This window comes from Mustelus asterias, chromosome 5 (genome assembly GCF_964213995.1).
Source record: "Mustelus asterias chromosome 5, sMusAst1.hap1.1, whole genome shotgun sequence".
Lineage (NCBI taxonomy): Eukaryota > Metazoa > Chordata > Chondrichthyes > Carcharhiniformes > Triakidae > Mustelus > Mustelus asterias.
This window is the reverse complement of record NC_135805.1, coordinates 10,032,932-10,057,074: the sequence shown is the minus strand read 5'-3', so window position 1 is coordinate 10,057,074 and position 24,143 is coordinate 10,032,932. Positions and strand designations below refer to the sequence as shown.

The window sequence follows — 24,143 nt, the reverse complement described above, 5'->3', positions numbered from 1 at the left end:
CTTCCCCCTCATCACCCCCCCACCCACCCCTTCTCCCTCACCACCCACCCCTTCTCCCTCATCACCCCCCACCCACCCCTTCTCCCTCATCACCCCCCACCCACCCACCCCTTCTCCCTCATCACCCCCACCCACCCCTTCCCCCTTATCACCCCCCCCACCCACCCCTTCCCCTTATCACCCCCCACCCACCCACCCCTTCTCCCTCACCCACCCACCCCTTCTCCCTCACCCACCCTTCTCACCACCCCTCACTCACTCCCCCCATAGACCATCCTCCCTCACCACCCACTGCCCTCCACCCACCCCTTCTCCCTCACCACAGCCCCCATCCACCCGTTCTTCCTCACACCCACCCCCTCTCCCTCATACCCATCCCCTCTCCCTCACACCCACCGCTTCTCCCTCACACCCACCGCCTCTCCCTCACACCCACACCCTCTCCCTCACACCCACACCCTCTCCCTCACACCCACACCCTCTCCCTCACACCCTCTCCCTCACACCCACCCCCTTTCCCTCATACCCACCCCCTCTCCCTCATACCCACCGCCTCTCCCTCACACCCACCACCTCTCCCTCACACCCACCGCCTCTCCCTCACACCCACCGCCTCTCCCTCACACCCACCGCCTCTCCCTCACACCCACACCCTCTCCCTCACACCCACACCCTCTCCCTCACACCCTCTCCCTCACACCCACACCCTCTCCCTCACACCCACCGCCAATCTTCTTTCTGTTATGAAACCCAGTTAACCTTGCCGAGCGCATCGGTCAGGAACTCTAAGAGCTACCTGGCACTTTCTGTGCATGTACAGGTAGGGAGTGGGCTGCACATGCACAGCTCAGTATCTTTACATTCTTCAGGTCCAGGACAGGCCTTGCAAGCCTGCATCTGGGAGATGAATAAGAATTGTTAAAACCCAGGATGAAGAGTGCCAGAGGCAGCAAGGGGGGGAAACGGGGAAAGGCTGCAAAAGGAAGTCAAAGGTAAGGAACAAAGAAATGAGAATGAAACAGGGTTGCAAATGCAGGGAATAGAGTTTGAATACAGAGGAGTCATAGAAACCCTACAGTGCAGAAGGAGGCCATTCAGCCTATCAAATCTGCACCGACAACAATCCCACCGCAGGCCCTATCCCCACATTTACCCCACTAACCCCTCTGACCTAAACATCCTGAGACACTAAGGGTCAATCTAGCATTGCCAATCAACCTAACCTGCACATCTTTCGGATTGTGGGAGGTAACCAGAGCACCCGGAGGAAACCCATGCAGAGATGGGGAGAACGTGCAAACTCCACACACTGACCCAAACCGGGAATCGAAGCCAGGTCCCTGGAGCTGTGAGGCAGCAGTGCTAACCACTGTGCCACCTTGCTGCCCTAAACTGTTGGGGCAAGGGTATCCCTTTGGAGCAGTCATGTTCTGCTTGGTGCAGCCAAGGATCTGAATTTGGATGTATACTGAGGAATCCAGCAGAATGGATCTTGATGTGAGATTTAAATGCCTGTGAGGGTGCTATTGCTGACGTTATCCAAATCTGAGGCCTCACTAAGCGCCCTGAGGAATCAGGAAGGCAGCCAATGATTGGTGTTGGGGCAAAGATAATCCTTTGCAGCAGTTGTGTTCTGTTTGGCACAACCAAAGGGCTGAAATTGTGTCTGAATCTGTTTTCGAGGGCACGCAAGAATCCAAAAGAACAGAATCTCAGAGGCTGAGACTGAAATGCTGTGTGTTGGACCAGAAGGTGAAGACCAGAAACCCTCATAAGGGAGATGGAGTTTCGGTGAGATTGGTTGACTCAGTGTGACTAATATCTGGGCGGATTGTTGGAGAAATCCATGGAATCTGTTTTGGTTGCATGTCATTGTGTAATGTGGGGTGTACAACCACAGTTTGATGGTTAAATCTCAAGTATTTAATATTAACCTTGAATGTTAAAAGTGTACGGTTGAAATTGTAAATTGTTTTATCTTTCTATTCGTTCATGGGATTTGGGGGTTGCTGGCTTGGCCAGGGTAATTAAAAATCACGTGGAATCACCAGGTAAGGACGGCAGATTTCCTTCCCTAAAGGACATTTGTGAACCAGATAGTTTTGTTACAACAATCAACAATGGTTTTATGGTCATGAGCATTAAGACGTTTAATTCCAGATATTAAATTAAATATTTCACCACCTGCCATGGTGGGATTCAAACCTCGGTCCCCAGAGCTTTTTATACAGGGTCCAGCAGCAACGCCACTTTACCATACAAGGAAAGGTGGTGGCAATGTTCTTCTTGTTCAAAGCTTGTGGCTTTGTTTAGCAAGTGGCTTAAATCTCAAACTTCTATCTATTTTGTCATTGTCTTTGTCAGGGTAGGCAGGAATGTGGGGTCGGGGGTGAAAGGTTATTAGGATCGGCAGGAATGTGGGGTAGAGGGTGAAAGGTTATTAGGGTCGGCAGGAATGTGGGGTAGGGGGTGAAAGGTTATTAGGGTCAGCAGGAATGTGGGGTAGGGGGTGAAAGGTTATTAGGGTAGGCAGGAATGTGGGGTAGGGGGTGAAAGGTTATTAGGGTCGGCAGGAATGTGGGGTAGGGGGTGAAAGGTTATTAGGGTCGGCAGGAATGTGGGGTAGGGGGTGAAAGGTTATTAGTGTGGCGGGAATGTGGGGTAGGGGGTGAAAGGTTATTAGGGTCGGCAGGAATGTGGGGTAGGGGGTGAAAGGTTATTAGGGTGGCGGGAATGTGGGGTAGAGGTTACAATTAGATGAATCATCATTTTTGCAGTGCAGAGAGCCGATGAGCCAACTCCTGCTCCTTGTTCACCTGGTGACCACCAGATAATGCGTGAGGACCAGTCTGGTGATGCAGGTTTCCCAAATGCAGGAACTCTGCAGTCAGACACAGGAATACAGGATGATGGTATGTTGTCTCCCTGGTAGCAGGGTCACTGAGCAGCAGCAGAGCACTCTGAGGGGGAGGGAGGAGACCATATCTGGAGCAGCAGCAAGCATATCTAAATGAGATGTAAACCTGGTGAAGCTACAACACAGGACTTAGCTAGATGCCAAATAGCCAAAGCAACATGTGATAGAGCTAAGCAATCCCACAACCAATGGATCAGATCCACGCTCCACAGTCCTGTCACATCCAGTCATGCATGGCAGTGGGCAATTAAACAGTTAACAGGAGGAGGAGGCTCCACAAATATCCTCATCCTCAATGGTAGCACAGCCCAGCAGATCAGTGCAAAAGAAAAAGCTGAAGCGTTTGTAACCAGATCCACCTCCGCCCCTCAGCATCACCAGCGCCAGTCTTCAGGCAACTGAATTCACTCCACATGCTATTAACTAAAGACACTGGATACTGCAAAGATAATGGGTCCTGATAACTTTCCAGTAATCAGACCGAAGATTTGTGCTCCAGATCAAGCCATGCCTTACTGAAACAGCTTGGCTAAGCTACAACACTTGCACCTTCCCAACATTGTGGAAACTTTTCTACATTTGTCCTGAGAACAAAATAGCAGCACAAATCCAACCCGGCCAATTGCCGCCAATCAGTTTATTTTCCATGAACAGTTTAGTTGATGGATGGGGTCATCGACAGTGCAATCATGTGCCACATCCTCAGCAATAACCTGCTCACTGACATTCAGTTTGGGTCCTACCAGGACCACTTAGATCCTGACCTCATTACATAGAAACTGGGAGCAGGAATAGGCCATTTGGCCCTTCAAAGCCTGTTCCACCATTCAATATGATCGTGGCTGATCCTCTATCTCAATACTACATTCCCACTTCTCCCCATACCCCTTGGTGCCATTAAGTCTAAAATATTATCTATTTCTTGAATACATTGTGACTTGGCCTCCACAGCCTTCTGTGGTAGAGAATTCCACTGATTCACTGCCCTTTGAGTAAAGAAATCTTTCCTCATCTGTTCTAAATGGTTTACCCCATATTCTGAGACGTGTCCCTGGTTCTAGATTCCCTAACAAGGGAAAACATCCTCCCTATATCCAGTCTGTCCAGCCCTGTTAGAATTTTATACGTTTCAATCAGATATCCTCTCATCCTTCTGAACTCTAGTGAACACAATCCTAGTCCAACCAATCTCTCCTCACAGGACAGTCTTGCGAACCCGGTACCAGCTTCCTTATGTAGGGAGACCAAAACTGCACGCAGTAAGTATTCCAGGGTGTGGTCTCACCAGCATGCTGTATAACTGCAGTAAGACATCCCGACTTCTGAACTCAAACCCTCTTGCAATTAAGGCCAACAGATAATTTGCCTTCCAAATATATCACATCTACTGGTGCTGCCATCCATTCCAATTGTTCTATCCTCAAAATCCAGTAGATTTGTTAAGCATGATTTGCCTTTCATAAACCTTGGTCCAAACATGGACAAAAGAGCAGAACTCCAGAGACATCAAGGCACCATTTGACAGTTGCATCGAGGAATCCGGGCAAAACTGAAGTCAATTGGAAAGTTCCCCTGGTTGGAGTCATACCTAGCACAGAGTAAGATGGCTGTCATTGTGCAAGGCCAATCATCTCAGTTTAAGGACAATTCACTGTTCCTCCACGCAATCTTCAGCTGCTTCATCAATGTCCTTCCTTCCATTAGAAGTGACAATCGTCACTAATGTTATAGTGGAAACTTTTCCTGCTTCTTGACTGTGAAAGATAGACTCTACAAAATTTGTTTCGTCAATATAACAAGCATTTATTTACGAATAACTGCATGCAGTATATGACTGAAACTTGGGGTCAGAGAGCAGTTGGTTCAACTGCTGATTCTTCCACAAGTCCCCGATTACACAAAGAATCAGTTCAGTATTTATACATAATCATTATCAGTTTTCGTGACCAGAGCATATTCAGGAATTCGATTAGTAATACAAACAGTAGCAACATCATTAAGTGTGGCATAACCCGGTGACCTTCGAGACCTCTTTGTCTCATCAATAATATCATTATCTTATCCTTTGAAAGAACAAAAAGGTTCTGTGACTCCGTCATCTCTGACCTTATCTTGTTTTGCGTATGTAGTTCCAGGGTAGGCGGAGTCAGCCTTATCAAGACAGACTGACGTCAGGCATTTGGCCTTCTCTGGTTTTATTCATGCCTTAAGATATGTGGAGTTAGCCTTTGTTGGCCTTACTAGATCGGGCGAGGGTCAGGTATTTTAGCAATTGCTTGTTCAGTCCTTTTTGTACCATACCAAACAGTTAGCCACTTTTCCCATCATGCCACTACTTAGCTCGTACAATATCACATTCCCTCCTTTTGTCATATCATGACAACTAACTAAATAGGTATATCCATAACTCGATTAATAATGCATTTACATAAGCAACCAAGCAATCCTATCCCAAGTAACAGTAATAGTAGCAAAATGAAAGCCTTAAAGATCCAATCAAATAATCCGTGACCCAACCATCCTAACCAACCCGGTGGGTTATAATCATGAAATTCACGGCCAACCTCTTGAAACTGATCAGCCTGCCTCTTAATGTGGTCCGCCAAGTTAGTGATATTTTCAGAGGCATCTGGGATATAAGTACAGCATTCCTGACCTATAATGGCCCACGTTCCTCCCTGCGAGGCTAACAGATAGTCCAAAGCCATTCGATTTTGTAATGCCACGGTCCGGACAGCCACCAGCTCAGCCGAGACCTCGGCCAGTGCCTGTCCAGTCGCCTTGGCTTCTGCCGCTGTTATGTTTGCCAGTTGTTCCAATGCCGAGGCCATAAGAATCAGTTCGCTTGCAGCCTTGGCTCTTCCATATGGTGGAAAGGTTATCATAAAGAACCATTCGGTTCCGCTAATGGCCCTTCTGACTCGCAAGGGGTGATGCTGAAGGGAGGGTAGGTAGTGCATGTAGCGGGCGACATATCCCAGCTAACAGGATCCAATCCAATGGGTAGGAAGCCACGAGTAGGCTTTAGTGCCACATGTGAAATATGTTCCATTATAGGCCGTAAAATCATCAGCCAATGTCATCCAGGGTACAGGGGTGGTATGTGCGCAAGAGCTATTAGAGGTGAGGTTCCATACCCTGGAAAAATCTAGGATAAACATATCCTTATCAGATAGGCCTGCTACTGGTCCCTGCCATTCAGTTGCAAGGTTACATTTACTTTGCCCCACCCTCTTTCCTTTTCCTGATTTACTAAAACATAGGGAACCTCATACATCACTCGAGGGGACGGTAAGGAAGGGTGGAAGCAAAGCATAATTATAAGCAGGCTAGTACCAAGCCGAAAACCTAATCATTTCATAGCCAGCCGATTTCCAGTCTCTCATGTCTCCCCCGAACCCTGTTTGGTTTTGACGTAAAATTCATTCCACAGTCTCTGCTAAATGGAATGGGAGGGATTAGAGAGGTATTCCTTCTTTTGAAGGGACGGGGATGTGGGTACAAACCCAGCATTTACTTATATATTTATGCTGAAAAATTGAATGTGACATATATAAATAGGTATTGGCATGGCCACTCGGTAGTGCGTTTTTTCACTACCGAGTGGCCATTAAGGCCAAATAGTCCAGAAAGTCCGAAAAATATGATGAAGATCTTCATCTTGTATTCGTATCTGGGTTGGATATAATCTTCTTACAATCGGACAGGTGCACCCAACTTGAACGTCCTTCAAGCTTGACGGAAGTCGGTGTTGTCATTAGCACTTGAAAGGGCCTGATCCAACGCTGTCCCAGCTTCTGTCTCTCCCAGTTCTTCACCAATATGAAGTCACCAGGTTTGACAATGGGGTATCGAGGAATGTCCGTCCCTGCCGTTACTGGGAGATGTACTTGTTTCACCTGTGAGTGGAGAAACTTCAGAGAAAGTGTTAATTGCTTCATATAATTCTGCATCTGTTCCCCCATCACATGGAGGTCTACTCCCTCCAGGGGTTTTTCATGGGCATCCCAGGGAGTCCTCATTGGCCGACCGTAGACTATCTCTGCAGCTGACAGTCCGGTCCGCGAATGGGGAGTCACCCGCACGTGGAACAGTGCCAAGGGCAATACCTTTAGCCAATTTAATCCAGTTTCTTCAGTCAATTTAGATAATTTTTCTTTTAAAGTCCCACTGGCTCTTTCCACAATTCCTGCTGCTTGCGGGTGATACGCACAGTGCAGTTGTTGTTTAATTACGAGTGCTTCGCATAATTCAGTGTTGATCCGAGCCACAAACTGTGGTCCATTATCTGAACTCACCATTTTGGGTACCCCAAAACGGGGAATAACTTCTGTCAACAATAACTTCACCACCGTATGTGCAGTACAATTTGTGGTCGGAAAGGCTTCAATCCATTTACTAAACACATCAATTATTACTAGACAATATTTATAGCATTGTATTTTTGGTAATTCAATAAAATCAAGCTGTAAACAGGCAAAAGGATCATCTGGCGAGGGAGTGGGAGGAGGGCATTTAATGCCTTTACCCTTATTATTTTTCATGCAAATGAGGCATCGATCCAGCCGCGTTTGCTCTGCTGTATTCAAATCTGGGTGCCACCAAGTCTTTAGAAGTAGCTGTACCATTCCCTCCTTGCCTAGATGGGTACAAGAATGCAAATAGTCAATAAGGAGTGGCAATAAAGAATCTGGAATACACACTTGACCAACTGGGGTAAGCCAGAGGTCCCGTGTCAAGGAATGCGAACACCCCATTGACTTCCATAGCGTGCGCTCAGAATCAGAGGCGTCCCTCTGTAAATGTTGAACCTCAGTTATCTCTGGCATGCCCTTCGTCCCTAATGCAGGTCCCCGATTTAGAGCCTGATTACCCCCAGTGGGAGCAATCACAGAGGCCGATACAGCTGCCTCCTTAGCAGCTGAATCAGCACGGGCATTCCCTAATTGCACAGGAGTGTCCCGCTTCGTGTGCGCAGCACATTTAATAATAGCCAATTGATGAGGAAGCTGAACAGCATCGAGGAGATTCTTAACCCAAAGGGCATTCTGAATGGGAGTCCCTGCAGAGGTGAGAAAACCTCGTTGTTGCCAGAGGCAGCCAAAATCGTGGGTCGCGCCAAAGGCATACCTAGAGTCAGTGTACACATTGGCGCTTTTATCCGTGGCCAGAACACAAGTTCTGGTAACTCGAATAACTCAGCTTTTTGTGTAGAGACAGGGGTCTGGAAGGCCGCTGCCTCCCGAACCTCAGTGTCCGTGACAACAGCATATCCTGACCGTGGGATACCAGTTAGAGAAATGGAGGAACTGCCATCAACATAAAAAGTGAGATCTGGATTTTCAATAGGGCGGTCCGTCAAATCCGGACGGGGCGCGGTAAGGAAGTGATTCCTAAGTAAACAATCATGCGGTGGATCAGCAAGGTCATCGGGGGGCTGCTCGAGGAAGACAGCAGGATTCAAAGTAGAACAGTAGTGGAATGACAGGTAGGGGTTCTGCAGCAGTGACACCTCATAGAGGCTCAAGCGGGCTTGACTCAGATGCTGGGTCTGCTGAGATGTCAGGAGAGCCACAATAGAGTGCAAGGTATACACTTGTACTGGCTGGTGAAGGATTAAATTAGAGGCTGCCTGTGTTCGTGACCGGGTGCGTGATGAAATAGCTCCATCAGCAGCCGGGGATCAGCGGCAGTGGGACCATAAGGGGGAGGTTGGGATGGGGACGCTAACTGTGGAGCAACGGGGAGCGGCGAATAAAGGGATGGTCGGGGGTTTAACTCCTCCTCTTCTTCTGTATCATTAGAAAAGGGAAGCATCGGCATGCCAGAGCAACTGGGAGGATCCTCCTGATGTTTAATCTGATGGGCAAGCCAAACTTGTCTATTACCCGGTGGCTTCCTGTCCTCACACTGCCTTTTCGTCTCATCGTGTTTCCTTTCCCAAAGTTCACATTCCAATTTCAAAGTTTCCCAATCCTTTGATTTCCCATCTACACATACATCAATCCCTCTTCTACGTGCATTATCCCTCCAGCTCATTAATAATGAATGTTCATGGCACCTGAGCCGACTCTTTTTTCCATTCAGAAATTAATTTTTTCCATTTGGAACCTGCATTTTTGGTCCAAATAGCTTTTTCCGCGGCAGTGCAATTTTCTAGGTTCCATGTGCCGCCTAGTGGCCAAATATCGTTACCCAATTTACTGTTCAAAGCTGCAGACAAACGACGTAAGTTACGTTCTTGAGAAGGTGTTGTGGAACACATAAAAAACAGGGGAGAATTGCCGGCTGTTTTGTCTAAACCTTGTCCCATAATGACAGTATACTGTGCCCCTGGAAAACAAAACGTCTCAAAAAGAAATTTTGGTACCAAAAAAACCACAGGGTCCCTGACCCAAACTAAGCCTATATAACCCTGACCCGGGTCCAACATGAGATCAAGGGGTCCCTGACCTTAGGCTAACGACAATCGGGTCCCTGACCCTAAATACTCTACTCACAGTCACAATCAGGTTCGAATACCGTCACCTGTCAGTGTCCTCCGTTAGGGGCGAGGGGGCGTAGCACTGATCCGAGAGAGAGAGAGACCAAGGTGAATCTTACCTTGTGCCGGTGTCCGTCTCTGCCCTCCGGGCCGTGGCTCCATCACTTCTTCGGTCCCTCACGGAATTCACCCAGGATATTGGTTTCTGCTCCAGCAGTGCCAAATATTGTAGTGGAAACTTTTCCTGTTTCTTGACTGTGAAAGATAGACTCTACAACATTCATTTCGTCAATATAACAAGCATTTATTTACGAATAACTGCATGCAGTATCTGACTGAAACTTGGGGTCAGAGAGCAGTTGGTTCAACTGCTGATTCTTCCACAAGTCCCCGATTACACAAAGAATCAGTTCAGTATTTATACATAATCATTATCAGTTTTCGTGACCAGAGCATATTCAGGAATTCGATTAGTAATACAAACAGTAGCAACATCATTAAGTGTGGCATAACCCGGTGACCTTCGAGACCTCTTTGTCTCATCAATAATATCATTATCTTATCCTTTGAAAGAACAAAAAGGTTCTGTGACTCCGTCATCTCTGACCTTATCTTGTTTTGCGTATGTAGTTCCAGGGTAGGTGGAGTCAGCCTTATCAAGACAGACTGACGTCAGGCATTTGGCCTTCTCTGGTTTTATTCATGCCTTAAGATATGTGGAGTTAGCCTTTGTTGGCCTTACTAGATCGGGCGAGGGTCAGGTATTTTAGCAATTGCTTGTTCAGTCCTTTTTGTACCATACCAAACAGTTAGCCACTTTTCCCATCATGCTACTACTTAGCTCGTACAATATCACACTGATTGCACAATGTTCAGCAATATTCACAACTCCTCAGATACTGAAGCAGCCTGTCTAAATGCAGCAGGACCTGGAAAAGTCACGCTTTTGCTGATGAAAAGCAACTATTATTTTCCATAAGTGCAAGGCAATGGTCATCTTCAACAAAAGAGAATCTAACCCTTTTCCACCACTCAACTGGAATATCATATAATACAACGAAGACATTTTCAATCACAACTGATGGTACACCTTCACTGTTGGGTGTCAATGCAGGCTTTGTTTCACTTTGCAGAAATGATCCTGAATTCCCCTCCTTTGTCAATTACTATCGTTATCTACCAACAAACACTAGCCAGCAAGGTTATTGACTTTTCTCCTGTATTGACAGTTCTTGTCTAGATCGTCAACTCTAGATTGCCGGAGTTCTACAGCATCTCTTGTTCAAATCGTTATTCTGAGCTCAATGCCACCAGCTAATCTTTCATGCAGATCTAGAAACATAGAAAAACTACAGCACAAAACAGTATGAGGTGGTTAAGTCAAGGAAAGTCCTCCAGAAATTTTTAAAACTGCTCCCTCAAATTGTCACCTTCCTTAAATCAAGAAATGAGGTGTACAGCGAGCTGTCAGATAATGCGTGGTTGCTAGACTTACCATTATGGGTATAAGTGTAAAACTGAATCGCAAACTGCAGGGGAGGCACAGAAACTTGATTTATTATTGTCACATGTATTAGTATACAGTGAAAAGTATTGTTTATTGCATGCTATACAAAGCATACCGTTCATAGAGAAGGAGAGAGTGCAGAATGTAGTGTTACAATCATAGCTAGCATATAGAGCTAGATCAACTTAATATGAGGTAGGTCCATTCAGAAGTCTGATGGCAGTAAGGAAGAAGCTATTCTCGAGTCACTTGGTACGTGACCTCAGACTTTTGTATCTTTTTCCCAACAGAAGAAGGTGGAAGAGAGTATGTCCGGGGTGGATAGGGTCTTTGATTTATGCTGGCTGCTTTTCTGAGACAGTGGGAAGTGTAGACAGTGTAAATGGATAGGAGGCTGGTTTGTATGATGGACTGGGCTTCGTTCACAAGCCTTTGTAGTTTCTTGCGGTCTTGGACCATGCAGTGAATGCATTCAAGTTGAAACTGGGTCTGTGATCCTCCCAGTTAAAGAACAAAATTAGTGAGCACGTCCCATATCTGGAAAAAATGCAACAGCAGGTCAAACAGAAAGGGTTCCATCCAAACAAATTCTGTGACCAGCTGAACAAGTTGGAAAGCGAATTCAACAGGAGTTAGACAAGATGGAACAAATCATTACATATGAAATCCTTTTCTTCAAGTGGATGTTGGAGAAACGACAGCAAAACTTTCAGCAGGTGTTGGAACAAAGCAGTGGACTTGACATGGAAATAATCAGCATGCAAAATAACAGAGCTGAAAGCTAGGTCAAGGGACAAAGACTTTTGGGGGTTTGTAAATAAAGAGAAGTATCCTGTTCTGATATTGTGTGCACTCAAGGTGAAGGCCTCCTTTGGTTCTACACACCTCTGCGAGGTGGCTTTTTCCCAGATGAACATCATCAAGTCCAAGTATCACACTTGTCTCTCAGATACCTATCTGATGGACTGTATAAGAGTGGCCATCTCAAACTACACCCAGACTTCACAGCACACTCAGCAAGCACAGGTGTCACACTAAGAATAAGTGAGTGTTATGCATAAGTATGTTTTGGGGGGGTTTTAGTAAAGTGAAAGTTTTAAGAGTAGATCTCATGCTGCATTTAGATTCTAAAAGTAATCTTGTGCTTAAAAAGCTGGAGACTACACAAGATACACTGCAGCAGCTTGTCAAGGCTGTTTCGACAGCACTCTCCAAACCTGCGACAAGGGCAGCATGGGAACACCATCACCTACAAATTTTCCTCCGAGTCACACACCATCTTGACTTGGAACTACATTGCTGCTGTTTTACTGTCACCTGGGTAAAAATCCTGGAACTCCCGAAAAGCACTGTGGGTGTACCTGCACCATATGAACTGCAGCGGTTCAAGAAGGCAGCTCACCATCACCTTCTCAAGGGCAATTAGGGATGGGCAATAAATGCTGGCCAGCCAGTGATATGCTTGTCCCATGAACAAATAAAGTCCTTCAGACATCTCATCATTTATTTTGAAAGGCTCAGAGTTTTATTTCTGTCTAGAGTACAAGGCACCAATAGTTGACATTATCAATGCACAATTAGAATTCCAATTTTGAGGAAGGAATTTTTGGGTGTTGACATTACTTATGCCTGCAGCCGCTCCTCAAAATATTGTTGCAGAATAGTTTCCAGTTCCTGTTCCCGGTAATCCTTCACTTGGAGATTTGTTCCATTTTCTGCCCCTCGGATCATTGCAGAGAGAACTTCGAGAAACAAATGATTTGAATTTCAGTAACAGTTTTTAAACATACGACTGGAATTACATGTCCTCAGTGTTTGCTGGTGTTATAGTGATTACACCAATGTTACTAACTGCCTGAAGGTAATGACATATCAATTAATTACTGTTCGTCACATTGGTCCCCCCAGTACTTTGTAACCTTAATCCACCAGTCAAAAGCTTGTGCCTCTCAAAGGGCATCTCAGCCAACCTCACACTTGTACCCACAAGACAGGCAACTGGTTGTGACCTGGGCAGAAACTTTAGCCAATTTGTTATGGATGGTAAAAGTCAATGAAGTAACCACACTCAGATGATAATAAAGCTTCTGGGACATTTTTGACTTGCATAATTCAGCAACTTGCTGTTTAAACCTGTTAGGCCATTGTAGAAGCATCACCAAATATTGATAAGACATCCCTTATTACTATCTGGATTAATCTGAATGCTACTTTAGTGCATGTGTTTCATCTGTGCCGCGTGTTTGTGCTTTTAATGAAGCCACTGTGGTTACGAATCTGTCCAGGAAAACAATCCAGAGACCAATATCAAATAACCGAACTGCCATCTTAGGACAGGTGATTTTTTTATATATTCGTTCATGGGATGAGGGCATCACTGGCTGGGCCCAGAGGTCTATGCTGTGGGTTTGGAGTCACATGTAGGCCAGATTGGGTAAGGATGGCAGATTTCCTTCTCTAAGGACATTAGTGAACCAGATGGGTTTTTACAACAATTGACAATGGTTTCATGGTCATCATTAGACTGTTAATTCCGGACTTATTTTTGAATTCGAATTTCACCATCTGTTGTGGTGGGATTTAAACCAAGGTCCCCAGAACATTACCCTGGATCTTGGGATTACGAGTCCAGCAATAATACGACAACGCCGCTGTCATGCATAGGGCTGACGGAATCAGATGCAGCTACCTTTTCTGACATTCACTCAGTATTTGGGTGTTTCCGATATTACTCTGGAATGGTGCACAAGATGGGCAATGGCATTCTCTTCAACATAATGTAAAAGGAGTAGGAAGAGCACAGAATCCAGCTGAAGGCCTCAAATACAGACACAGGACACAAAGGGCCCAAAGCTGTACTCCGAGCACACACACATCACTCCATTCACAAAGAGACTCTGCTTTTTGTTTGATATTTATGGATAATATGTTTGTTCTATCAACCTTAAGCATGTCTCTTTCTGGGACACTGAAGCAAATCAGACTAACATTGATTTTGATTGATGTGAATCCAACAAGCGTCAAAACAGAAACACCCAAAAGCCAAAACATGGAGAACTTTCATTTCAAAGGAGGAGGCACAAGCAATGAAGAAAAATGACAGTCACTGTTCACATGTCTCACTGCCAATTTGAAAGCAGTGTTAGTACTGAGGAAGACTGCCATGTGAATCTGAAGGCAATGGATGTCTGCTCATCCACCACTTCCAGAGCAATCAAGGAACTGTTCCGTGTTCTCTCTGCCGTGTCACACTTAGAACAAAGAAAATTACAGCACAGGAACAGGCCCTTCGGCCCTCCAAGCCTGCACCGACCATGCTGCCCGACTTAAGTAAAACTCCCTACCCTTCCGGGGACCATTTCCCTCTATTCCCATCTCATTCATGTACTTGTCAAGACACCCCTTAAAACTCACTATCGTATCTGCTTCCACTACCTCCCCCATCAGCGAGTTCCAGGCACCCACCACCCTCTGTGTAAAAAATCTGCCTCGTACATCTCCTTTAAGCCTTGCCCCTCGCACCTTAAACCTATGCCCCCAAGTGATTGACTCTTCCACCCTGGGAAAAAGCTTCCGACTATCCACTCTGTCCATGCCTCTCATAATCTTGTAGACTTCTATTAGGCAGCCCCTCAATCTCCATTTTTCCAGTGAGAACAAACCAAGTTTCTCCAACCTCTCCTCATAGCTAATGCCCTCCAAACCAGGCAACATCCTGGTAAATCCTTTCTGTACCCTCTCCAAAGCCTCCACATCCTTCTGGTAGTGTGGCGACCAGAATTGAACACTATATTCCAAGTGCGGCCCAACTAAGGTTCTATAAAGCTGCAACATGACTTGCCAATTTTTAAACTCAATACCCTGGCCGATGAAGGCAAGCATGCCGTTTGCCTTCTTGACTACCTTCTCCACCTGTGTTGCCACTTTCAGTGACCTGTGTACCTGTACACCCAGATCCCTCTGCGTATCAATGCTCTTAAGGGTTCTTCCATTTACTGTATATTTCCTATCTGTATTAGACCTTCCAAAATACATTACCTCACATTTGTCCGGATTAAATTCCATCTGCCATCTCTCCGCCCAAGTCTCCAACTGATCTATATCCTGCTGTATCCTCTAGAACAAAGAACAATACAGCACAGGAACAGGCCCTTCGGCCCTCCAAGCCCGTGCCGCTCCCTGGTCCAAACTAGACCATTCTTTTGTATCCCTCCATTCCCACTCCGTTCATATGGCTATCTAGATAAGTCTTAAACGTTTCCAGTGTGTCCGCCTCCACCACCTTGCCTGGCAGCGCATTCCAGGCCCCCACCACCCTCTGTGTAAAATATGTCCTTCTGATATCTGTGTTAAACCTCCCCCCCCTTCACCTCTGATGGTCCTCATTGCTATCTGCAAATCCACCAACCTTTGTGTCGTCCACAAACCTACTAAATCAAACCAGTTACATTTTCCTCCAAATCATTTATATATATTACAAACAGCAAAGATCCCAGCACTGATCCCTGAGGAACACCACTTGTCACAGCCCTCCATTCGGAAACGCACCTTCCACTGCTACCCTCTGTCTTCTATGATCGATGTGGAGATGCCGGCGTTGGACTGGGGTAAACACAGTAAGAAGTTTAACAACACCAGGTTAAAGTCCAACACGTTTATTTGGTAGCAAATGCCACTAGCTTTCGGAGCTTTTTTTTGTTTTTGAGCATTTCTCCACTCCACCTGACGAAGGGACAGCGCTCTGAAAGCTAGTGGCATTTGCTACCAAATAAACCCATTGGACTTTAACCTGGTGTTGTTAAACTTCTTTCTATGATCGAGCCAGTTCTGTATCCACCTTGCCAGCTCACCTCTGATCCCAAGAGATTTCACCTTCTGCACCAGTCTGCCATGAGGGATTTTGTCAAAGGCCTCACTGAAATCCATGTAGACAACATCCACTGCCCTACCCTCATTAATCACCTTTCTCGCTTCCTCGAAAAACTCGATCAAGTTAGTGAGGCACAACCTCCCCTTCACAAAACTATGTTGCCTCTTGCTAATACGTCCACTTATTTCCAAGTGAGAGTAAATCCTGTCTCGAAGAATCCTCTCCAATAATTTCCCTACTACTGATGTAAGACTCACCGGTCTGTAATTACCTGGATTATTCTTGCTACCCTTCTGAAACAAAGGAACAACATTGGCTATTCTCCAATCCTCTGGGACCTCCCCTGTACAGTAAGAAGTCTCACAACACCAGGTTAAAGTCCAACAGGTTTATTTGGTAGCAAATAAATACATTTGCTACCAAATAAACCTGTTGGACTTTAACCTGGTGTTGTGAGACTTCTTACTGTGCTTACCCCAGTCCAACGCCGGCATCTCCACATCATGACCTCCCCTGTAGCCAGTGAGGATACAAAGATTTCTCTTAAGGCCCCAGAACTGACTGTCCCATGTTCTCTTCGCTGTGTCACATGTGCCAGAACTGACTGTCCCGTGTTCTCATGTGTACCTTCACCACTTTACAAGATAAAGAATGTGCGAGTGAAAAATGGAACTGAGTTTATAGCACCAGTCTTTCTAAGCTATTGGCCGGAACTCTACCATCTCGTCCACATGGAATCGGAGCGGGCAAGGGTCTGACAACGGAAATCTACGTTGACGTCAGGCGGGAATTTCCAGTATCGCCCGAGCGAGACTGTAAAATCCCGCCTATTGTGTTGATTTACTGATCCATTTAATGTTTAATTTCTATACATATATATTTTTGTTAAATATAGTGAAATCTTGTGGTGCTTGGTTATTTTTGCTCTGTTGGTTATTTGCATGTCTCCTTTAAATGGTAACAGTGCCTAATAATGGAATGGCAGTGGTTTAAGTCACTGAATCACCACCACCTTCTCAAACACATTTTTTGGCTCAGCAATAAATGCCGGCCTTGCCAATGTTCCATGATCAAATGAAAAGGCTGAAATCTTTAATGCTGGGTAGTTTGAGTGCATGAGCTACTTTTATATTATTATAATTATATGCAGTGTAATTTTTGTGAGAGAGTTGCTGCAGGTAAGGTTGTTAAACAGGTCAAATTCTGGCTCAGTGAGCCCACTGATCATTTTAAACAGAGCTGACATTTGTCTCCATGTTGAAATTGAAATGAAGGCCTTTGTACCCGTTTGAAGATTTTTTAACTCGTTATAAATACTCACAGTGATTTGAGGATGTTCTGAACAGACACAAAATCTTCTTGTTCATGTGCATAGCCCTTCCAATTTCGTAACCTACACCTAAGGAAGGTTGGGTGACCTCTGCCACTATTACTGCCGAGAAGAAAGACATTTTATTATAGAAGAACCCAGTAATCTGCCTAAATTAAGACCAGTACACAGAATTTAATTAATAACAATCCCTCAGTGTGCACTAGAACATGCAGAATAAAATTTCCACAACTGACGGTGTTCTCATTCTCCAGGGATTTTTCTTTTATTCATTCGTGAGACATGGGCGTTACTAGCTGGCCAGCATTTATTACCCATTCCTAGTTGCCCAAGGGCAGCTAAGAGTCAACCACATTGCTGTGGATCCAGAGTCCCATGTAGGCCAGACCAGGTAAAGATGGTAGATTTCTTTCTCTAAAGGACATTAGTGAATCAGATGGGTTTTTCCAACTATGGATAATGGTTTCAATGGTCATCAGTAGATTCTTAATTCCAGATAATTTTTATTGAATTTAAATTCCACCATCTGCCGTGGCAGGATTCCAACCCAGATCCCCAGAACATTAGCTGAGTTTCTGGATTAATAGTCTAATGATAATATCACTCGGCCATTGCGTCCCCCTGTATAAAGCTGATGATATAGATGAAGGAATAGTGGAGGAAAGTGGGATCAGGATATTGAATTTGATGATCAGTCATGATCAAAATGAATAGTGGAATATCACTTCCAGCCAATGTCTAACTCTGCTTTGGGTGGTATGGTGGCACAGTGGTTAGCACTGCTGCCTCAGAGCACCAGGGACCCGGTTCAATTCCAACCTTGGGTGACTGTCTGTGGGGAGTTTACATGTTCTCCCCTTGTCTGCGTGGGTTTCCTCTGGGTGCTCCAGCTTCCTCCTACAGTCCAAAGTTGGGTGGATGGGCCATGGTAAATTTCCCCTTAAGTGTCCCAATTCTGTGCAGATTAGAGGGATTAGCGGGGTAAATACATGAGGTTACAAGGATAGGGCAGGGGGTGGGCCTGTGTGAAAAACTCTGTCAGAGATCAGAGGAGACCTGATGGGCCAAATGGCCTCCTTCTGCACTGTAGGGACTCTATATATATATTTCAGATATAAATAATTTCAATGACCCAGCCTGCACTGTGCTCTGGGGAAGAGAATTCCAGATTAGACCCTTTGCGAGAAAATAAGCATGCGACATTCTTATATGTACAAACTAAACTCACCATCAGCCTCCTCCAGCCACTTCAAATCCCGATCATGGATATATTTATCTCCACCCTTCACTTCATCCTCACCTGAAATTTACCAGATAGAGAATGAACACGATCTTCAAATCAACTAAAACAAATAAACAGATTTGTATCAGTCTGAGAGTCAAATCAAATCACAACCCTGGCTTCATTTCAAATGTCCTCCCCAACTACTGAGAGTTGGGCTGCAGTTGGCAACTGTGATGATACTGTGCCTTTAAGAGATGTATTTGGGTCATGCCTTTTATGAGGGGACTGCTTTACACTTCTGATTACGGTGACAACTGTCTGCAACCGATAGCACACATGCTGAACATGCAGAAAATTAATTGCTCTTAATTATTGGGATGTTTGTTTTAATCTAAGTTAACGCAGTTTTATTATTTTTAGGATTGTCCCTTGGGCTTTCAGAGTAGGATTTAATTAGGCTGCTTGACGAGATGAGAAAATCGTGAATGGACAGAGCTAGGTTTGCAGAGAGACAAGCAAGCAGTTGCTGTTTGATTTTGAAAAGGTGTAGCAGCTCTCTCTCTCTGGAGTTCTGCTGTGTGCAGACAGGTCTTTTTCTGGAGGCTGCTATCTGAGGGTCAGAAGACAGGTGTCTCTCGGTATCTCTGTCCGGAGGTGTTAAAAGGCTAGAAGACTAGCAACTCACGCAAGCCATGTGTGTTGCTAACTGATTTTGAACAGGAGTTTACACCTGTGGGGAATAATTCTTAAATTGGAACTAATAGAGATAGGCTAGCATTAAGAATTATAACTTGCCACATTTAAGTATTTCAATTGGTAAAAGTTGGACTAATTCTTTTGTTATCGTTTGTTGTTTTAATAAATGCTTCCTAGTGAGTCAATAGAATTACACATGGAGCAAAACAACATATGCTCACACTAATACCAAAATCAAAAATAGCTGGGGTTTAGGCCAACTTTAAAATATACCTTGCAGTTTCTGATCTGGTCCCTAACACCCTAACAGGCCGGTTAGCTTAACATCCGTAGTTGGGAAAATGCTGGAATCTATCATTAAGGAAGAAATAGCAGGGCATCTGGAAAAGAATGGTTCAATCAAGCTGACGCACCATGGATTCATGAAGGGAAAGTCATGTTTGACTAATTTATGCAAGACTTCTTGAGAAAGTGAGAGGGCATGGGATCCAAGGGGCTGTTGCCTTGTGGATCCAGAACTGGCTTGCCTGCAGAAGGCAGAGAGTGGCTGTGGAGGGGTCTTTCTCTGCATGGAGGTCAGTGACCAGTGGAGTGCCCCAGGGATCTGTTCTGGGACCCTTGCTGTTTGTCATTTTCATAAATGACCTGGATGAGGAAGTGGAGGGATGGGTTGGTAAGTTTGCTGACGACACCAAGGTAGGTGGTGTTGTGGATAGTTTGGAGGGATGTCAGAAGTTGCAGCGAGACATAGATAGAATGCAAGACTGGGCGGAGAAGTGGCAGATGGACTTCAACCCGGATAAGTGTGTGGTGATCCATTTTGGCAGATCCAATGGGATGAAGCAGCAGTATAATATGAAGGGTACCATTCTTAGCAGTGTAGAGGATCAGAAGGACCTTGGGGTCCGGGTCCATAGGACTCTTAAATCGGCCTCGCAGGTGGAGGATGCGGTCAAGAAGGCGTACGGCGTACTAGCCTTCATTAATCGAGGGATTGAGTTTAGGAGTCGGGAGATAATGCTGCAGCTTTATAGGACCCTGGTTAGACCCCACTTGGAGTACTGCGCGCAGTTCTGGTCACCTCATTACAGGAAAGATGTTGAAGCCATTGAAAGGGTGCAGAGGAGATTTACAAGGATGTTGCCTGGATTGGGGGGCATGCCTTATGAGGATAGGTTGAGGGAGCTTGGTCTCTTCTCCCTGGAGAGACGAAGGATGAGAGGTGACCTGATAGAGGTTTACAAGATGTTGAGAGGTCTGGATAGGGTAGACTCTCAGAGGCCATTTCCAAGGGCTGAAATGGTTGCTACGAGAGGACACAGGTTTAAGGTGCTGGGGGGTAGGTACAGAGGAGATGTCAGGGGTAAGTTTTTCACTCAGAGGGCGGTGGGTGAGTGGAATCGGCTGACGTCGGTGGTGGTGGAGGCAAACTCGTTGGGGTCTTTTAAGAGACTTCTGGATGAGTACATGGGATTTAATGGGATTGAGGGCTATAGATAGGCCTAGAGGTGGGGATGTGATCGGCGCAACTTGTGGGCCGAAGGGCCTGTTTGTGCTGTGGCTTTCTATGTTCTATATAACGAGTGCGGTTGACAGAGGGGAACCGGTGGATGTGGTGTATTTAGATTTCCAGAAGGCATTCGATAAGGCGCCTCACAAAAGGTTGCTGCATAAGATAAAGGTACATGGAGTTGGGGGTAAAGTGTTAGCGTGGATTGAGGATTGGCTATCTAACAGAAAGCAGAGAGTTGGAATAAATGGGTGCTTTTCTGGTTGGCAATCAGTGACTAGTGGCGTGCCGCAGGGATTGGTACTGGGGCCTCAACTATTTACCATATGCATAGACGATCTGGAGGAGGGGACCGAGTGTAGGGTAACAAAGTTTGCGGATGATACAAAAATGAGTGGGAAAGCAAATTGCGTGGAGGACACAGAGTCTGCAGAGATTTGGATAGGCTAAGTGAGTGGGCAAGGATCTGGCAGATGGAGTATAATGTTGGTAAGTGTGAGGTTATCCACTTTGGAAGGAATAATAGTAAAATGGACTACTATTTAAATGGTGAAAAATTACAACATGCGACTGTGCAGAGGGACCTGGGGGTCCTTGTGCATGAATCACAAAAACTCAGTCTGCAGGTGCAGCAGGTGATCAAGAAGGCAAATGGAATGTTGGCCTTTATTGCGAAGGGGATGGAGTATAAAAGCAGGGAGGTCTTGCTGCAATTGTACAGGGTACTGGTGAGGCCGCACCTAGAGTACTGTGTACAATTTTGGTCCCCTTATTTAAGAAAGGATATATTAGCTTTGGAGGGGGTACAGAGAAGGTTCACCAGGTTCATTCCGGAGATGAGGGGGTTAGCTTATGAGGAGAGATTGAGTAGATTGGGCCTGTACTCACTGGAGTTTAGACGGTTGAGGGGAGATCTTATAGAGACATATAAGACAATGAAGGGGCTAGACAGGGTAGAAGCAGCGAGGTTATTTCCACTTACAATGGAAACAAGAACTAGGGGGCATAGCCTCAAAATATGGGGGAGTCAATTTAGAACAGAGTTGAGGAGGAACTTCTTCTCCCAGAGGGTAGTGAATCTTTGGAATACTCTGCCCAATGAAGCAGTAGAGGCTACCTCGTTAAATGTGTTTAAGTCACAGATAGATTTTTAACCATTAAGGGAATTAAGGGTTATGGGGAGCGGGCGGGTAAGTGGAACTGAACCCACTATCAGATCAGCCATGATCTTATTGAATGGTGGAGCAGGCTTGAGGGGCTAGATGGCCTACTCCTGCTCCTATTTCTTATGTTCTTATGTAACACAACACTCTTGCCATAGTCAGGTTTCACTCGGAGGGGGTGGGAAGGGTGAACAGAGGATGGGAAGAGGGGTGAAGACAAGAGAACGGATGGCATGAGGGGGAAAAGAGCAGAGGACGACACAGAGAATCAGATGTTGTTGGGGGGGGGGGGTGATGTGAGAGCTGTAAGAAATAGAAACAGTTTAAATAATTTATATTTGTACTGTGAGAAAAGGTATAGTTTTAAGTTTAATTTGTATTTCTGTACTTGAGAGCTAAGGGTTAGAACTTTAGTTTAGCTTCATGTTAAACAAAAGGTGCCTGCATGGCTATAGCTTTTAGTTTCACTTTAAACTTTGCCTGCATTGCAATGAAAAGTTTACACTGTAAAAGCAATTACAGGCTTTAAAAAAAGACTAAGCTGTTGCTTAGCAACCAGAGGCTCAGACTGAAAAACAGAAAAAGTTAGAGTTCAGTTTGAACGAAGTGGCACGGTAGCACAGTGGTTAGCACTGCTGCTTCACAGCTCCAGGGACCTGGGTTCGATTCCCGGCTTGGGTCACTGTCTGTGTGGAGTTTGCACATTCTCCTCGTGTCTGCGTGGGTTTCCTCCGGTTTCCTCCCACAGTCCAAAGACGTGCGAGTTAGGTTGATTGGCCATGCTAAAAATCGCCCCTTAGAGTCCTGAGATGCGTAGGTTAGAGGGATTAGCGGGTAAAATATGTAGGGATATGCGGATAGTGCCTGGGTGGGATTGTGATCGGTGCAGACTCGATGGGCCAAATGGCCTCTTTCTACACTGTAGGGTTTCTATGATTCTAAGTACCCAGCAGAAAGGAGGTCACGGGGCAGAGGAGGATGTTTTAAAGTTTATCTATTAGTGTCACATGTAGGCTTACATTAACAGTGCAATGAAGTTACTGTGAAAATCCCCTGGTCGTCACACTCTGGCATTTGTTCGGGTACACTGAGGGAGAATTTAGCATGGCCAGCGAACCTAACCAGCACATCTTTAGAATAAGGGAGGAAACCGGAGCACCCGGAGGAAATCCACACAGACATGGGGAGAACGTGCAGGCTCTGCACAGGCACTGTAAGGCACAAGTGCTAACTACTGTACCACCGTGCGCCCATGTTGGGGGGGGGGGGGGGGAGGAAAGAGGTGAATGTTGATATTCACGGAGGCGCGCGCGCGCGGGGGGGGGGGGGGGGGGGCAAGAGAAGGAGAATGTAGGGACGTTCAGCCCATCGTGCCTGCATCAGCTCTCCAAACAAGCATGACAACTCTACCATTCTTCTGCCTTTTCCCCATACTACTGAACAAAATTTCTGTTCAAATAATCATCTAATGCCCTCTTGAATGTCTCGATTGAAGTTGCCTCCCCCATACTTCCAGACAGGGCATTCCAGACCCTAATCACTCGCTGTGGGAAAATGTTTTTTCTCACAACACATTTACTTCTTTTGTAAGTCATTTTAAATGTGTCTTAAAGCACAGGGGTGAACATTTTGAATTACCTTTCACATTTAAAGTCGGGTTGCCGATGTGCTCTGTAAAAACTGTTCCAAATTTCTTCAAATGCTTGATGATCCGGGAGTAAATTTCCACATCCTGCCTGCCCCCTCTGATACTGCCACAGAAATAAATGCCCAGACTCATCCCTGTGTCTGTCTCAATCTCTGTGTCTCTTTCTGTCTCAGTGTGTGTGTCTCTCACTCTGTGTCTGTCTGTCTCTCACTCTGTGTGTCTGAGTGACTCTCACTCTGTGTGTGTGTGTGTATATGTGTGTGTGTCTCTCACTCTGTGTGTCTGTCTGTCTCTCACTCTGTGTATATATGTGTGCGTCTCTCACTCTGTGTGTCTGTCTGTCTCTCACTCTGTGTCTGAGTGACTCTCACTCTGTGTGTGTATATATGTGTGTCTCTCACTCTGTGTGTCTGTCTGTCTCTCACTCTGTGTGTGTGTCTCTCACTCTGTGTGTATATATGTGTGTGTGTCTCTCACTCTGTGTCTGTCTGTCTCTCACTCTGTGTGTGTGTCTCTCACTCTGTGTGTGTATATATGTGTGTGTGTCTCTCACTCTGTGTGTGTCTGTCTGTCTCTCACTCCGTGTCTGAGTGACTCTTGCTCTGTGTCTCTCCCGCTTTTTCCTGTCCTCCGCGCTAGTTCTCGATCCTGCCTTTATGAAAGATGGCGGGCTCGGTGATGACACACTGACCTTCTGTTCAGTCTCAGAAATTACTTAGATGATCACATCTAGTGTTCCCTTCACTAAATCATCATCTCTGACTGAATGAAAGTAAATATTTAAATTGCGGAG

At 45.6% G+C, this 24,143-nt stretch overlaps 1 protein-coding gene across 3 annotated transcripts; it reads right to left on the bottom strand.

Moving 5' to 3' along the window:
• Positions 1-4,702: 4,702 nt before the first annotated feature.
• dnph1 (2'-deoxynucleoside 5'-phosphate N-hydrolase 1) lies at positions 4,703-24,046 on the bottom strand. 3 transcript variants are annotated; one of them, XR_013497731.1, is made up of 6 exons: positions 23,341-23,987; positions 18,337-18,408; positions 17,100-17,210; positions 12,532-12,650; positions 9,521-9,656; positions 4,703-7,556 (listed from the first exon to the last, which is right to left on the bottom strand). XR_013497731.1 is itself a non-coding variant. In XM_078212150.1 (5 exons), the coding sequence occupies exons 1-5, from the start codon at positions 23,480-23,482 to the stop codon at positions 7,451-7,453; spliced, it is 567 nt and encodes a 188-aa protein (XP_078068276.1). In that variant the 5' UTR covers positions 23,483-24,008; the 3' UTR covers positions 4,703-7,450. The 3 variants fall into 3 exon arrangements, 2 of the variants coding, with proteins under 2 accessions (XP_078068276.1, XP_078068277.1); XM_078212150.1 differs by lacking the exon at positions 12,532-12,650 and having other exon boundaries at positions 23,341-24,008; XM_078212151.1 differs by lacking the exons at positions 4,703-7,556; positions 9,521-9,656 and having other exon boundaries at positions 12,406-12,650; positions 23,341-24,046.
• Positions 24,047-24,143: the final 97 nt, after the last annotated feature.